Here is a 15,546-nt window from a genome sequence, read left to right as displayed (position 1 = left end):
AAGCATTAGGTGCAGTTGCTACAAAAGATGTGACTCTAGACAGGAACCTAGAATCATAAACAAAATGCCTACTACTCTTTAAATGGCAAGACTGTATCCAGTTTGTACTTTCCCTGACAGCTGTCACAGGGACTGTCAGGGACATCAAATAGTATGACTGCTGTAGGCAGAGCAGTTAAAGTAAGTTACCCTAAATGTCCTCTAGGAAAAGATTAGAAGAAAAGTAATTATTACAGAAGTAAAGTGGAATGAAGACAGAATGAGAGAGGAAAATAAACCAAGAAAGAAATGGTGTAAATGGTAAATGTTTTTAAAAAAACAACCAACCAAATAAAAACCCCCACACACTTCAGTATGTGGCCAAAGGTCTGACTTCTGTCAAGGACTGCTTTAAACTAAGTACCCAGCATCTATGCTTAGGCACCAGCTGCCCTTCTTTCCATACACATGCTTACATCACTGCCCATTGGCACACTCCACCACCACCTTACCCAGAATCATCTTCAGAACATATTAAATTGTTAGCAGGGTATGAAGCTTGAATTCTTACAGGGCACTAAGGAAGCAAGTAACACATGTCTATTTACACATGTAAGATATCTGTAACGTTCTCTTTGTTTGAAATGTGGCAGAAATGCAATGTCCTGCATTTCTAAACTCTGTATTTAAAAAAAAGAGTGAGAGACATGGAAGAAACTGCTGCTAAGTATGTGCACTGAAAGTTTTGTAACGTCTTATTTTTCTAATAAAACAGTTTACTCATGAGGAAGCATTTCACTTTATTTCACAAGTTTATGCAAACTATTTACATTAAAAGTATTCAAAAGATAGCCCTTTTGAATACTCCATCATCAAGAATTACATGTGAAATGTAGGGTTTTCATGCAAGTTAAAACTTTTCACATATGAACAATGCTGCAATCCTCCTGTATAACAGAAGGGAACAGATTATAAGAATGTTATTCCTAGAACATTCCTCCGTTTTAAAGTAATTATTTCATTAATCAGATTGCTTTAAAATGAATATTCCTGAAATCAAGCTATCAAAATCATCCATAATGAGCTTACATGCGTGCTTTGTTTTCATGGCTAAAGTCATCTCCAATGAACACTACTCAGGTCTATGTTTTAGGTATGTGTAAAGCACGATGAAGATTCTGAAAAGATTTTTTTCTTCCATTATCGAAGAAGCCGCTCAGCCTCCTTGGACTTGCTTTCTTTTGTTTTCCTCAGTAATGCCTGTTTAATAGCATTGATCTTTTCATCAAGTTCAGCCAATGAATAGTTCTGCTAAAAGAACAAAACAAAAACCACAATCACTTACATCTTGTAAATGCTACAGAAGTGGTCTAGCATTTGATACTTGAGGTCATTGCATATTGCACTAAATGACAGAAATACTTTTAAAGAACTGTTTGAATGTAGTCTATGGCTATTTAAACTTAAAAGAATGCAAACTTGGAAGAAACCAACAACAAATCAGTCCAAATCTTGGATCAATATATCTATGCTATTTCCATTAGAAGTTTAAGCTGTTCATTAAAAACAAAAAAAATCTCTGATGGTAAGATACTGGACCAGACTATACCTAGATCTTGTAGAATCTACCTTTAAAACTGGAGAGTTTTTTTCCTATTACCCAACGTCAGTCTCCTCTGTGCCCGCTTAGCTGGTAATTTTTTTGACCTCTTCTTACACAAAGAACTGGTCATCACTCTTTCTATAAAAATATTTTTACTATGGATGGGTCTTTTCTGGTCTAAAGAAATCTAGATCCTTATGCCTCATTTAGGCCACCTCTCTTCCTAAACATTCTCCCCAGTCTACCACTCCAAGTGTGTAGGCTACTAGTGGACAGTATGCTGAGTATGGCCTCACTTGTGCTGAGAAATTCTCTCTTGTGGCCTAATGTACACTGTTAAAACATTAAGGGATGGTGCTATGAAAAAGGCAAGTCTCACTGACTTATGTTAGTATCTGTTGTAATTTCAGATCTTTCTGCAGCACTTTTGTCTAGCTAGCCATTCCCATTTTTGTCATCTCTTCATAAATTGGTAAAGTGATTAAAAAAAAAAAAACAGAAGCTGTTATTAGGAAGCTGATCAGAATTCACAGTGTGCTTGTTAACCAAGCTGGGTGTATCATCCACAACTATTACAGGTTTATTCCATTCCATCATTCTTCTAATTAGTGAAAACACTAACTAGTGTTTTTGAATAGTGATTACACACTTGTAATTTAATTAATTCTAATATAATTCTGATTTTATATTTCTAATACTAATACACTGGTAGTAACTACCACACTAGTACAGACTCTTAAGAGGACTCATTCATTAGCTTTCTTTCTCCTTCCCTCCCTCACCCTGCCAGCAAGCTATCCAAAACTGATGCAGCTATTTCTGAGAAGTCAGATATTTGCTTGGCAGAGCTTCTGACCACTTTTCCCCAAAACATCCTGAAATAAAGGCAAACAAAACTTAACAGCACTTACATGGGGAGGTTGGACCTTTCTCCTCTTGCCAGAACAGCTCTAAAGAAAGAAGAGATAGCCAAAACAGACTTAATGTTGCACTGTAATTCTGAAATCTACAGAGCCCATAAAAAACATTGACAAGAATTTTAAAAGTACAGAAAGAATATTGACTGCCATCCCATGGATAAAATTTTTTTTTCATTATGAAGTTTACTTTGAATCATGAGAAATACTAGTGGAAAGAAGTCAGAAGCTGTTCAAGCTTCTTGACACTCTGCAGCCAACATATTAACTAACAACTTAACTGAAGCTTCCTTCAAACAAAAAGATCAACATCCAGGTTTTGAAACTTTGTCAATATTTTTCTCTCTAAATTTCTCCTGTAACAATACTAACATTAATGGAAAATTTTGTTCAGACAAAAAAAGATGCTAATTACTGTACAACACTACTATTGCTACCATCACATGTTTCAACCAGATCACCATACTGGCGAATATCCCAAAGTACTTCCAGGAAAYTTCAGCATATTAAGTACACATTTTTAACTTTTAGTTTCCAACAACTTGAAAGAATAGTCTCACAAATCAAAGGACTTTAATGGTCTCCAACACAAACAAAAATGAAACAAAAATGAAATTATTTCTGGTTTTTTTTAAGTGCTGACTCTTCTCCCTTGAGACCAGCAGAAGAATACACAAATTAAAATGAGATCAGCAGTAAAAGGGATATTCTGACTGATTAAGTGGGGAGAGAAAGAGCATCATAATCGATCAGAAATTTCAAAAGCCAAGCAGAGCCTGACATAGTAACCACAAATGTCCCTTTGCTTTAACCTCCTTCAGTGAATGAAGAAAAAGGTTTGTTAGTCAGAGAGAAGCATAGCACACAGCATTTTTACTACCTACACACACTTAGACAGAACTCTGCCCGAAGACTAGCAACAAAAATCCAAAGTCGTAGAAATTATCTGTCTCATGTGGTTCTAAAGGGTTTACTCACTCCTTATCCTCTTGGAACAGCCATTTCACATACCTGGTCTTTACACTGATCTGCCATAATCTTAATGAGATCGTGTACAGAAGCCCAAAGAATTCCAGCTGACTAAGCCATTAATCATTTGTATCAAGATCACGATTTTTTTCAATTTTTCTGTCATCAAAAATATTTCAAATTTTAAGGGGGTGGGGGGAAATGCACCCTCTTTAACATGTTTGTTTCTTATAAATCAATTAAGTTCAGGCAGCTACTTTTTTTTTTTCCCCTCAACAAATGGTATTTTCTTTCAAAGGAGAAAGTAGATAGAAATATGAACTCATTTAGATGGTCTATGTGAAATGTAACCATAAAAATCAAGCCAAACTTTTCTACCAATAGTATCTATCCTCTAATTCCTTAGGTTTTTGTTTGTACGTCAAAGATCTAAGCAGAGAAGTACCAAATGCTAAATGAAGTTGACAGAATTCCTTACCACAGATTGAAAATATTCAGGGGACAGTCCTTCCAGCTCAAGGATTTTATCTTCAAGCTTCTTAATTCTCTGATAAATGTCTCTTGGTACAGGACCACCTAAGTATACCAGTACAAATGCAAAGAAATCAGGAAAAGCACTTGAGGAACTTCATTAACAAAAGATTTGCAAGCTTTAGAGGTGAATTCTTTGAGTCCAGCTATCAACCTGTAGCTGCAACAAAACAGGTGGCTGTGAAAATAAAAAGACAGGGTAATTAATATGATTCAGGGTAAAACCTGGCTGATGAGCCAGTACAATCACTGAAGGTAACAGGCAACTTTGTGTAGGTGTTTCAAACAAGTCTGACAAGGTTCCTAGAACAACCAACAATCACTCTCACAATACATTGGTACCAAATGCTACCACTTGGAAACTGGGTGCAGCATCAGGAGGAGCAGAAGGGCCACACAAGAATTCAGCACTGATATCTAAGATTGCCCTGAAGAAAGCCCATCCCCATCAAGCATCAGCAGATAGATATATGCTGCACTTGACAACTTAGATGAACAGCATTTGCCTGACCACAGAAGGGAGAAGTGTGTGKGGGGGAATGTGCAGGTAGAATGGAATAACAGAGTTTAAAAAATAACAACAACAAAATACTTGACGTTTGCACATTTATTGTAACAGCTCAGGCTTGTTTTCCCAAGTACTAACAGAACTCATCAAAAAAAATCAGTTTTAGAAAGCATCTGATTTATGCTACATGGCACTCTATAAACTGAGATCACTTTTTAGCATAACTAAACTACAGACTATCCCAGTTAAAATGACAGCCTGGTTCTGAACAGTAGTAACAATCAAGGCCTTAGCAAGTTTTACTTCTCTTGCCAGCCCTTTCAATTTATGTCTAGGTCTGTTAGATAAACCAGTTCTATGCCACAGACTACTGAAATAAGCAGTATTTTTTTTTTTAACCATTCATCTCTTCTATTTCTTCACTTCAGAGAGAAAATTTTGTGCCTAGCTTCTCTCCTTCAGTTTTGCTCCCTACTCATCACTCAGCAGCTACTAATTAAATCAGCTAACTTCTCATTTTTAATACAGCTGTCTCTTAATGTAAAGGGAAAAGAGCAGTAGTAGCACTAGAAGAAGCTGTTCTGAGTAACAGGTGGTGAGTTGATCTCTCTCAGTACTCAGAACCAAGAAGTAGGTAAGCAGGTGGCTGAGGCAGGTTACCTTCCCAAATTAATACTTACTGTACAGCTGCTGGGAGAGGTAACAAATGATCTTGAGACCTTCCCAAGAATACTGATTTAGACAGGAATCAATTCCTTTGCAAGTACTGATTTGTTTTCTAGAAAAATGGGGCTGGCATGAGGAAAGCAACTATTCAAAACAGCTAAGAGGCTGGCGGCTATAGCATTTACTTCAGTGAAAGGTGTGGAATCAGGTTTACAAAGGGAAAGGGAAGTACTCACAACAGCTTCCCACCTTCTGGGAAACAGAAGTAAGTTTCTCACATAACTACTTCAAGAATCATCCACCTTTAGGAAACAGTTTCAGGTTGTCTTTTTGGTTCATCCTATCCCCAGCCCATAACCAGGCACCTAAGAAGGAGGATCAAGTCCTGATCACAGCTTTTCCTGTTAAGTAAGTTAAGGCAGATGGACTCCACTGGCTATAGAGAACCCAACCTCTAAATTCTAGATTGTTTTAAATCCCATTCTGACATGCTTCTCTCTTCATGGGCACCACAAAGTATAGATTAATTAACTCGGAATCTTAGTTTGAGCATAAATCTGGATTCCATTTTGGGCATAAGATTCTAAATATTAAATTGTAGCACAATTGTAGCTAAACCCTTTACTGAATCTAGCCCACTGTTTTTACAATCACAGAACTTTTAGACTTCCCAGTTTTACTACAGTAGTTATACCGGTAGTACACACTGGTACACTAACACCATAATTAAAATGAGACAAACCTGTTTGTAACCTTAAGTGTGCTTCAATGTTTTGTAATCTTTCCTCGATGGCTTGGTTTCCACAATCATGAATAGGTACATTGGCTTTGTGACTGGATCCATGTGCTCCTTCAGATCTAGTCTGAGGCCCATATGTATTTACTACCCTAGAAACTAGGTAAAGAGAACACAAATTTATCATATATGCACACGAAACATATCAAGGCACATCTAATTAAAACAATAAAAAGCATTATTAAATTATATAATTAAAAACTCTGCTAGTCACATCAATTTCACCAAAATATCATCTCTGAAGGGTCCCACAGACATTGAGATTAGAGGTTCAAGAAAAGTATTTCCTTAAAGCAATTTTACCTATGACTAGACTAAAACCCAAAGGGCTTAACATCTGTATCAAAGGAATACAATTTGTTGTTAGCTGCAGAAAAACAGTGGAAAAATAAGCATCTGTGTCAGCAGTTGCATGTGTGAACTGTTGTGGATGTGAAGAAGAGGCCAGAAAAGTCTACCCTAACATTACAGAAAGCATCATAAATAAAGTCTGTTAAAACCAGATATGGGGAGGTACAACCAGAAATAGCACTATGCATCTTAGTAAAGAGGTTCTCTCTAACTTTTGTTATTCAGGTAACTGCTTTACTGAATTCTCAGCTGCTTCTGGGTGCAGGATTTTTCCCACTGCCACCTATGTCCTGGTCAAAAGATTTTGGCCACTTCTCTTTAAATAAGGGTCATTTCTCAAGCCTTTTGTGATAGGACTACTGCAGACTTAAAGTCTATGCTGTAAACTCCATGCTGACATACCTTCTTACTCCTTCATGAAGGCCGCACATTACATTCTTGCTTCACAGTTTATGCTCATTTCACTTCCAAATCCTTTCTAAGTGTTATTCAAGTGCCAGTTCTGAACTGTTCAGGTTTTGGTTACTTGAAGTACAACCTTTCTTTCCTGTAATACTCTACCATCTGAGATAAAAACTAGCACTCAGTTAAAAAAAAAAACCAAAAAAAAAACCACACTAGTGATAGGGGTTCTTAGTGAAAGGTGCTTAAACTCCCCCATCTCCCTCTTAGCTCACCAGACCCTTTAATGGTTATATCTAGCATTGTGCTTCACAATATTACTCTGAGTTTTCTTGAAAGAAGGAATTCAAGTGGATAACTGAATATTACTGCTCTCAAAATGGAAGAGGGGGTTACTTCTGTTTTGTTGTTTTGTTTTTCTCTCAGAGTAACTTCTGTACACCTAGACAGCAGTAGACAGTCAAGCAATCGCTCATACATAACTTTTGCTGGACAATCATTTCTACACTATTTATTCCCTTCCAAAAGGTAGTGCAGTGGAAAGCCTTCTTCCCCAACCTGTCATCTCCTATAAATCTCTGCCTCAGTTTCCACTGTGTCCCTTCTAAACTATTTGTTAATTCAGTGTAATTACACTAACAGAAAACATCATAATTTTATTTCATTGCAATTCCTTAACTAAATTCCTAGACTCACCTTAGACAAAAAGCTAAGAATTGTTCAGCTTCTCTGTTTTATCTGTTCTGCTTTATCTTTTCCATCTTTCCTTTCAGACAATGGAAACAAGCTAGCTTGTTTTGGTGCTTAGTGCTTAAGCATCAGCCTAATGAAGCAGGACTGGGATTGAAAACCTTAGAGGAGTAAAGGAAGATTTAAAAAGTATTCATTAGAGTCAAAAATCTGTACCTAAGTTTCCATTTTTTGAGTACTCAATAAGCCAAAAATTTATTAGTGCTGTTCCATCTGGACACTCTTAATAAAAATAGTTGCTTACCCTTTATATGGCTTTTAAATCCAGGATAAGGTGTGAAAATTGCATCTGTTCTGGCACAGCTATTTTCTAAACAAGTAATAACAAAAGAGAGTGAGGCCCTACTTATGTATTTAAAATATTCCAACCATCATCAACTTCCAGGCTTTTAACAAATCTAATTTAAATTTTTCGTACAACAAAAACATCAAAAATAATTTATTCAGTGCCTATAAACACTTGCTCATAAATAATTTTACACACTTGCATTGACCTATTGGGTTTAATTGCATAAGTCACTTATATAAATGTATGCACATATGTATACATAGTTTATTGGATCAGGACCAAAATGTCTTCCAACTTGGTTCATTTGGTCATTCATTTGGTTTTCACTTTTTTGCTGTGTTTCTCTGTAACTTATTTCTTTCTTTTTGTATGGAAGCATTTTCCCTGCTTACCACTGTTATTCTGTATTTAAGTCCTTCCTCGAAACTATGTTCTTCCTACTTTTAGACTGGTCTAGTTTACTCATCAGCATTCTTTTTTCACCTTCCTGCATTTATTCTGGTGCCTATGCCTTCCTGAATTTGTTTAAAATGCTGAAATACAGTCCACCTTATTCTAATGTTTATATTTTATCTCTGTTCATATACACCTAAAGCTTTAAAAATACTCTATTATGAGTGAACATACATAGAAAAGTCCTATCGTTGTTTCTTCTGTACTTAATTAACAGTTTTAGGAAGTAGTATTTTACTATCTAGCATCTTCTATTAGACTTTAGATGTGATTTTCATTTCAACCAATATTCAAGGAGTTAAATTTTCCTCCTATAAAGCTTATGGAACAATAAACTTTGATCTCTGAAAGTATAAATAAATGACAGAGACAATGTACATCCAGGTTCACAGACACTAAGAAAAAAAACTATGTCTCCTTGTTACTTGTTTTTATATAAAAGTGTCTTCACTTTTAAGAAACATTTGGTTATATAGCCACTGACCATGCTAATAGGATCCAGCCTACCAGACAAATTTGAGACTGGTTCTAGATACAGTCAACTGCGCCAGTAGGATCCAATAAAAACAACAATAGCATGAGTTATGGTAAAAGAAGTGAGTTATTCTAAGTAGCTAGCAATTCAATTTGACTAAAAAAAATCTTTTTTGTACATGTGTTAATGTAACTAACATTAAATTAAGTTCAACTTCCACTACACAATTGACAAGACATTTCTGAATTGCAATTCTGTTGACTTTGAAAGCAACATATAGCTAAAACATCATGAACAATAGCTACAAAATCATCTGATTTAAGACTACAGTTCTTAAGGTGAACACAGTAATGGCTATAATCTTTCTGTATGTAATCCACTAAACATTGTCACCCAGTGAATAATTTCTTTTTTGTCTATCTAATAACATCTGCAGTGCACATGCATGTTCTTAACTTGAAAACAAAGTTACTCTAAACATAAATTTGTTTTAAATATAGAATAGTTCCTTTGAAAAAAAATCAAAAACAAAAGAGACCCTCTTAAATTGCTATGAAGATAAAGTTTGGCTAGCCAGTTACCTTGATTACAATCAATAACATTGCAAAATTCCCTGACATTATTTTCATTGATCTCAGCTTGTTTCCTCTCGATGAAGGCTGATATCCGCCTGTCAATCTGCAGGTAATAAACATGATGGCATATATCTATTTCATTCTTTAAATTTAAAATCCAGAAAGTTTTTTTTTGTTGTTTTTAATTTAGGCAAATCACTTACTTCTGCTTTTCCAGCCTTTATTTGGACCACCTCTGGATCAAAATCAACATGAGCATTCTTCAGATCTCCTGAGTCATAACCTGCATACTTTTCTTCAGTCTGAGAGTTACCGTCATAAACATCAAAACTTGTTTGGCCTTCTGTTTTACCTGCAGATTCAACATGGTCTATATTTTCCTCTTTAATCAATGACTGGAGTTTTTCTAAAAGAGGCTGAACAAAAAGCAGGACATTAGGGTTAAAAAAAAAAAAAAAAAAGCCAAGTATTATTACAATTTCTAAAATGGAACAACTGAAATAATTTTACAAACTACAATGTCTGCTTCTGATACACAACAGTAATAAAAATGTTATAGTTCCAAATACTGTTGTGAACACTGTGATTTTGGCCTTTTTGATCTGTGCCTTTTAGAGGTTTGTATAGGAAAACCCCCAAATTTCTGAGAAAAATCTGTCTGCTACTCATCTGTTACTAGCTAAATCAAAGCTTCAGTCTTTGGTACCAATGCCACTTAATTAACATGTCATTCAGATGCCTACTCAGAACAGTAAGGCTTAGTATTTTTCCTCCTTAACATGAAAGCCAATGCTTTCACACTGTAAAGCCTTTACTTTATCACCACAGCACTACATTCTCCACTTGAAACTGCAGTTGCCCAAGTGAATGAGAGAACACAGACATGAAATATATAGGTGTTATCCTGAATACATACTCTTCTTGACATGGTTGATTATCTACTTAGGTCATGAAATTAAATGAGAGAATGCACTGACATTTGTAGCAGCAAAAATAAATGCTTATTAGTCTACTGGAATAACYCTTATACAAGATGTAAAAACAAAAATCTTGGTACACAGAGTAAGTCAAACCACACATTTTTTTTCTACCAGTTTCATCTAACCTGAATTTTACAGCTTATTTTTCCTCTAGAAATCCAGATTTCTTTATTATTTTTTTTTTAACATAACATTGATTTCTATCAGTCAGATTTCCTGAAATGGATTTAAGGAATTTAAATTCTGTAAGAACACTTCAATTAATATTTATTTGCTTTTATCTTGTTTTTTTTTTTCCCCTTTTTTTGTTTATCACACCAAAGCTTTTTCGTGTCTGGAAAATATAAAGGGTCTTTCTTACACCTGCAGACAAGCAAACACAGAAACTTCCTTCATTTTCCACCCTCTCAGTACTACACATGTGAAATAGTTCATTGAATAGCTGAAGTGACAAACAAAGTGTATTCAAATCCTCACCTTTAACAGATGAACTATCAAGGTCAAAATACTGTTCATTTACTAGCTGACAAACAGCTCATCCTCCCCCTGCACACAACTGAATTACAGTTACTTTTGACAGGGTTGGAAAGTTTCAATCAGTTAAAAGAAATGACAGTAATGGTAACTGGCTACTTGGCAAGATGAGACATTAATGTCAAAGAAATTACTCTTTAAAAAAAAAAAAAAAAAAAAAAACACTACGCTGAAAATATATTTAATTGCAGTAAGACACTCCAGGATGTGTCATGCTGGGATAATGCCACTTCTTGAACCACTGAAAGCACTCCATGAGCCTCAAAACTCACCCAACGCATGGAATCATTATCATAGCATGACACACACCTGCCGTGTCTTATTGCTTAATTATAACCCACCATAGATGGAAATGTATCACATTTACAATGCAAGTCTAGAAATCAATGAGGCTGCATTTATTCAGCCTGCTCATCTACGGTGGCTATTCCCCCACTATTCTGAAAAATCCATAGTTCGAGCACCTATGAAGCACAGTGGACTCCCAAGCGTATAACATATTTGCATTCTTTCTTGTTGGACATAGAAACATAAGATCATAACAATTGAAATTTTATACTTTAGATAATTTAACTACATTCAGTTGTTGATCTCTTCAGTCAAGTTGAATGTGTCCGATGAAATATTTACCTGCAAACATAAAATATGCTGCTGAAGTGCACTAAAGAGCAATGCTGGCTGAAGTGCCGACGTGCTTTGAAGCTTGCTCCAATCGATTACAACTTTCACGATATCGTCTCSAAGGTTAAGCTTCAAAAGGGCAAAACAAACATCATCACAAAAATTATCCTGTTATATTGCATTTAATACTGACACAAAAGTATACAAGATTTCTACAGGACAACAAATATTCTCCATCTCATACAGACTGCATTTTTATCCGAAGCCATAACAGAAGCTTTACATTAGTTCGAAAGTGCAGCTGCTGGATTATAATTAAGTTAGTATTTGTAGAGTATGTTCAGAAAGTAAAAATTTTTAGCTACCTAATCACACTCTTATTCTATTAATTTAACCTTTAACTTTGGTCAATTCTCAATTCAATTAGCTATCACGCTAAAACATACTGTTTATGTTAATTACCCAAATCTTTTAACAGATGATAAACATGCACACAGTACAATGGTTTCCTGTAAATTAAATGTGTTTTATTCTGACACTTGAAAGGCTGTATGAACCTGCATGACCAAGGGCTTGCCCACATTCATGCAATTTCTACTTGTTGCTGATCCAAAGCAGGCTCTATATTAAAACTAATAATCAGTATTAAAAAGTTCTAATGAAGGGAGGAAAGAAAAATATAAATCTTCACAAAATCTCCAGGTTAGGCAAGCTTAGACCACACAGCACCTTCTTTTCAACTGTGAAACTTGTTTTCAAATCAAATGTTTCTCTATATATACAGTCAGAACAAAATAACAATTTCCATATTATATTCTCTTCGCCGAGGAATGGCAGTATTTAACTCCCAAAACAATAAGAGAGATACAGAGAATCTGAAGTTGTCTTTAAAGGAACTACACATCCTCTATAAGTCAAAAATAAACTTTCACTTTATAATACTAAACTGATTGTTATTAATCACTAATGGACTATACATACTTTCACATCCACCTTTGCTATTTTTGTACCAGTAAACTCTTCTCACAAGACTACGAATTGAGGAGCACTTCATTTCCCAAAGCCAAGTAGGTTATTTTCAAACCAAACAACCCACAGTCATCCCCCAAATTATAAATGCAGATAAAATTCTTGTTTAAATCAACTGGACCTGCAGTTACTCAGTTTCAGACACAGAATTCCCAAGTCAAGGGCACATCTTTACTTCTAACATCTAATTCTTCCAGTTAAAAAAAATAAAAATAAAAAAATCAGGCCTCAGACACACGAACAAAAGTATCCACGTCAACTCCATACAATGCACTTTTAGCATATGATCTAAAGAGAGCTAACTTCTAATGGTATCAAATATTATAGACAAGAACACAGAATCCATGTGCACTTGGTTTGTGAATCCACAGCACAATGTGTGAAGAAACCATGAGAAGTAAACGTAAGAACGCTTCCATTACACTGAAGGCAAAACAGTAAAACACCAAGTTTTAAGATCTCTACATTAGCTTTAAGATCTAGCATTATCATAACAATTTTGTGAACTACAAACCTGAGCCTTCATTGTTTATTCAAAGAATAGCCTTGTTAAATCCGGCGTGAGTTCCCAAATCAGTTACATAGCAAAGGAGCTGGAAGATCTACTGATTTTTACAGACAGAAAAACTAGTGGAATAGTAAACAAGCTTGCAGGTTTTTATGTGTGTATCAAAATAATAGAAACTCACTATAAAACAATGTTTCTAGTTTCAAACAATGTTTCTAGTACAATATGATCAGTTTTTTCATTGTTTCATGTTCTTCTACCTATAAGAACTGTGACAAGCAGGCTTACAAATTCTGTGATTTGATAACTTCAAAGCTTCTGTATATTTACAGGCCCATAATCTATTCTGTGGCAATTTACATGAACACAAGCCATTCTAGTCCTTTGAAACTATTTTATGAAAGACAATTACTGTCGCTCAGAGTTTAAAGAACTTTCCAGAGTTAAGTCATATTGGTTTAATGAGTTATAATTCTTAGCTGTCCTCCCAGTCTCTGTGCTGCCAGTGCTGACTCTAATAAACAAGTTCCTGTGCCAGAAATGTTCCTGTTTACAGTCCAACATATTAGCATAAGTCCAATTTAAGCTAGTATGATGGACCACAAACTGGATAGCCAGTGACCTGGCACATTTTCACTTCGCTCATCTCTATAATGGGGAAAGCAGGAATCAGTAACTTTAGTCAAAGGTATAAGATGGATAATGAGTCAGTTAAGTTGGTGAAACATCACAAGTAAATCTATCAGAACTCAAGTGCTGGCAGACACAGAGTGTAACTGGACAACTGCAACAACTGCAAATGGTTGTGGTTGAGCAATTGAAAGGGTTGCTGCTCCTGCAGCAAGCTGGAGCAGCCAAGCCCTTACTTACTTGTAGATTGTTTCAGTGCACAGTAAAACAAGTTTAAGTTGTCATGGAACAAGCATACTCCAAATTCCAATGAGGGCAATTTTACTCTGCACTGTAACTACTGTAACTCAACTGAGGGGATGTAGCAACTCTAATCTGAATCTTGCAATTGTCTGCCAACACCTAAATACTATTTTATCACTAAGCTTTCTACAGTGACACATCAGGTAACAGGTGGAACAGGTAGAGAAAATTAGGGAACAGGTAAACTACTGAGGAAGAGACAGAAACTAGAGTGTTTAACTGTTGGTTTAAAAACGGTTAATTGAACTTGTGATGAGCACCACAGATAATACCTTTTCCTTTATTCTTCCTCATGTTCTTCATAAACAGGACAGTTTGACCTTTCAGTCATGTTAGCATTATAAGAACRATACCATATAAGAATGACAGTAATCCATCAGAATAAAATGATGGTCACTAGTTCTTCACTGATTAGATTTCAAATTCTTCATTATGAAGAATTATGGGATACTTCATTCTCAATACATGGATAGTTTTCCTGTCACAGCAGTTCTATGCACCTAACATTCAGTTGTGTATGATCATTGTCTAGCACAGCATTCACATTCAAAAGCTAGGACAGTGTTTATTCCCTTTACAGACAGGAAAGCTGAGATCCTTATTAGTCAGAGCCCCAGTTTTCAGGCCCTTAATTTTGGATGCCTTTTGTTTGAAAACTGAGACATTTCCTCACCCACTTTGAGGTGAGAAGTAAATATAGCATACACTTCTATTGGGAAAAGAGGGAAGATGCTCTAAAAAATAATTTCACATCACTCAACAGCTATTACCAAACTACTTCTATATCTAATCAGTCTACATTTCTTAGTATTTTTGTACACTAAAAATATATTAAGTTATATTCTGTCCCTCATGTTTACGCTACTGCTTATCATCCGGGCCCAAACCTCCAAATTGTTTTCTAATTTTAAAAGCATGAGCATGTTTCTACTGCCTTGACAGAACTACATATATGCCTGCATGACTGAGGAGGACGTAATCTGTCAACTATTCAGGGAAATGATTAAGTTGTAACTAAAGCTCTCTCTTAACAAGGGCCTCCCACCACTAATGTAGYATCCATTAAATAACAATAATTTATCACCATCACTAAAGCCTTAAGTAGATGTTTCAACTGAACCACTGGAGAGCAAGGCCACTTTTACAGTTCCAACCCACAGAGAGGCACTTGATGCATCAAGCCCCTGACCATTAACTTTAAGTTAATCTACAGTAACTTTCAGCCGCCTTGGAATTCACACTCAGCAATTTTTAAGATACAGCTAGTAGGCAAAAGGCAGTTTATGACGGGAGAAGTTATCCTTCAGATGAAAAAGCTCTGGAAAGCGCTTTAGTGCCACGAGACAGTGCGAAGGCAAACGCAACGCCACGACTGCGACACTGAGCCCCAGGCCGCGCACCGCGGAGCTGCCAGCGCGGCCACGGCTGCAGCCGGCACGGCAGGAGCTGCACGGCGCCCCACGGCGGCGAGACGACCCCGCTGTTTACGGTGGGCTTCTCTTCTCTCCGGGGACGCACTTCAGAATTAGCCCCGGAGCCCAGAAAGCCCCCTCGGGCGGGGGAGACACTGCCCGCGGCCCCGACGCGGGGCGAGCAGGGCGCAGGCGCGGCCCGCGGCCAGCCCGGCCCCCGACCGCCGCCCCGCACTCACCTGCCCCGCCAACCCGGCCAGGGAGC

General features: G+C 36.5%; 1 protein-coding gene across 1 annotated transcript; it reads right to left on the bottom strand.

The window, feature by feature from the left end:
- Window positions 1-759: 759 nt before the first annotated feature.
- MBIP (MAP3K12 binding inhibitory protein 1) lies at window positions 760-15,544 on the bottom strand (the record flags this gene model as incomplete). The annotated part of the gene is made up of 9 exons (XM_026090835.1): window positions 760-1,290; window positions 2,494-2,532; window positions 3,947-4,044; window positions 5,916-6,068; window positions 7,717-7,782; window positions 9,271-9,367; window positions 9,468-9,680; window positions 11,409-11,528; window positions 15,521-15,544. Coding segments are annotated over 9 exons (921 nt in total), but the record flags the coding sequence as incomplete, so codon positions are not given.
- Between the last annotated feature and the right edge of the window lie 2 nt (window positions 15,545-15,546).

This window comes from Apteryx rowi, unplaced genomic scaffold, assembly GCF_003343035.1.
Source record: "Apteryx rowi isolate R43461 unplaced genomic scaffold, aptRow1 scaffold_88, whole genome shotgun sequence".
NCBI lineage: Eukaryota > Metazoa > Chordata > Aves > Apterygiformes > Apterygidae > Apteryx > Apteryx rowi.
Note: the sequence above shows the minus strand (reverse complement) of the source record. Positions and strands in the feature narration are given on the sequence as shown.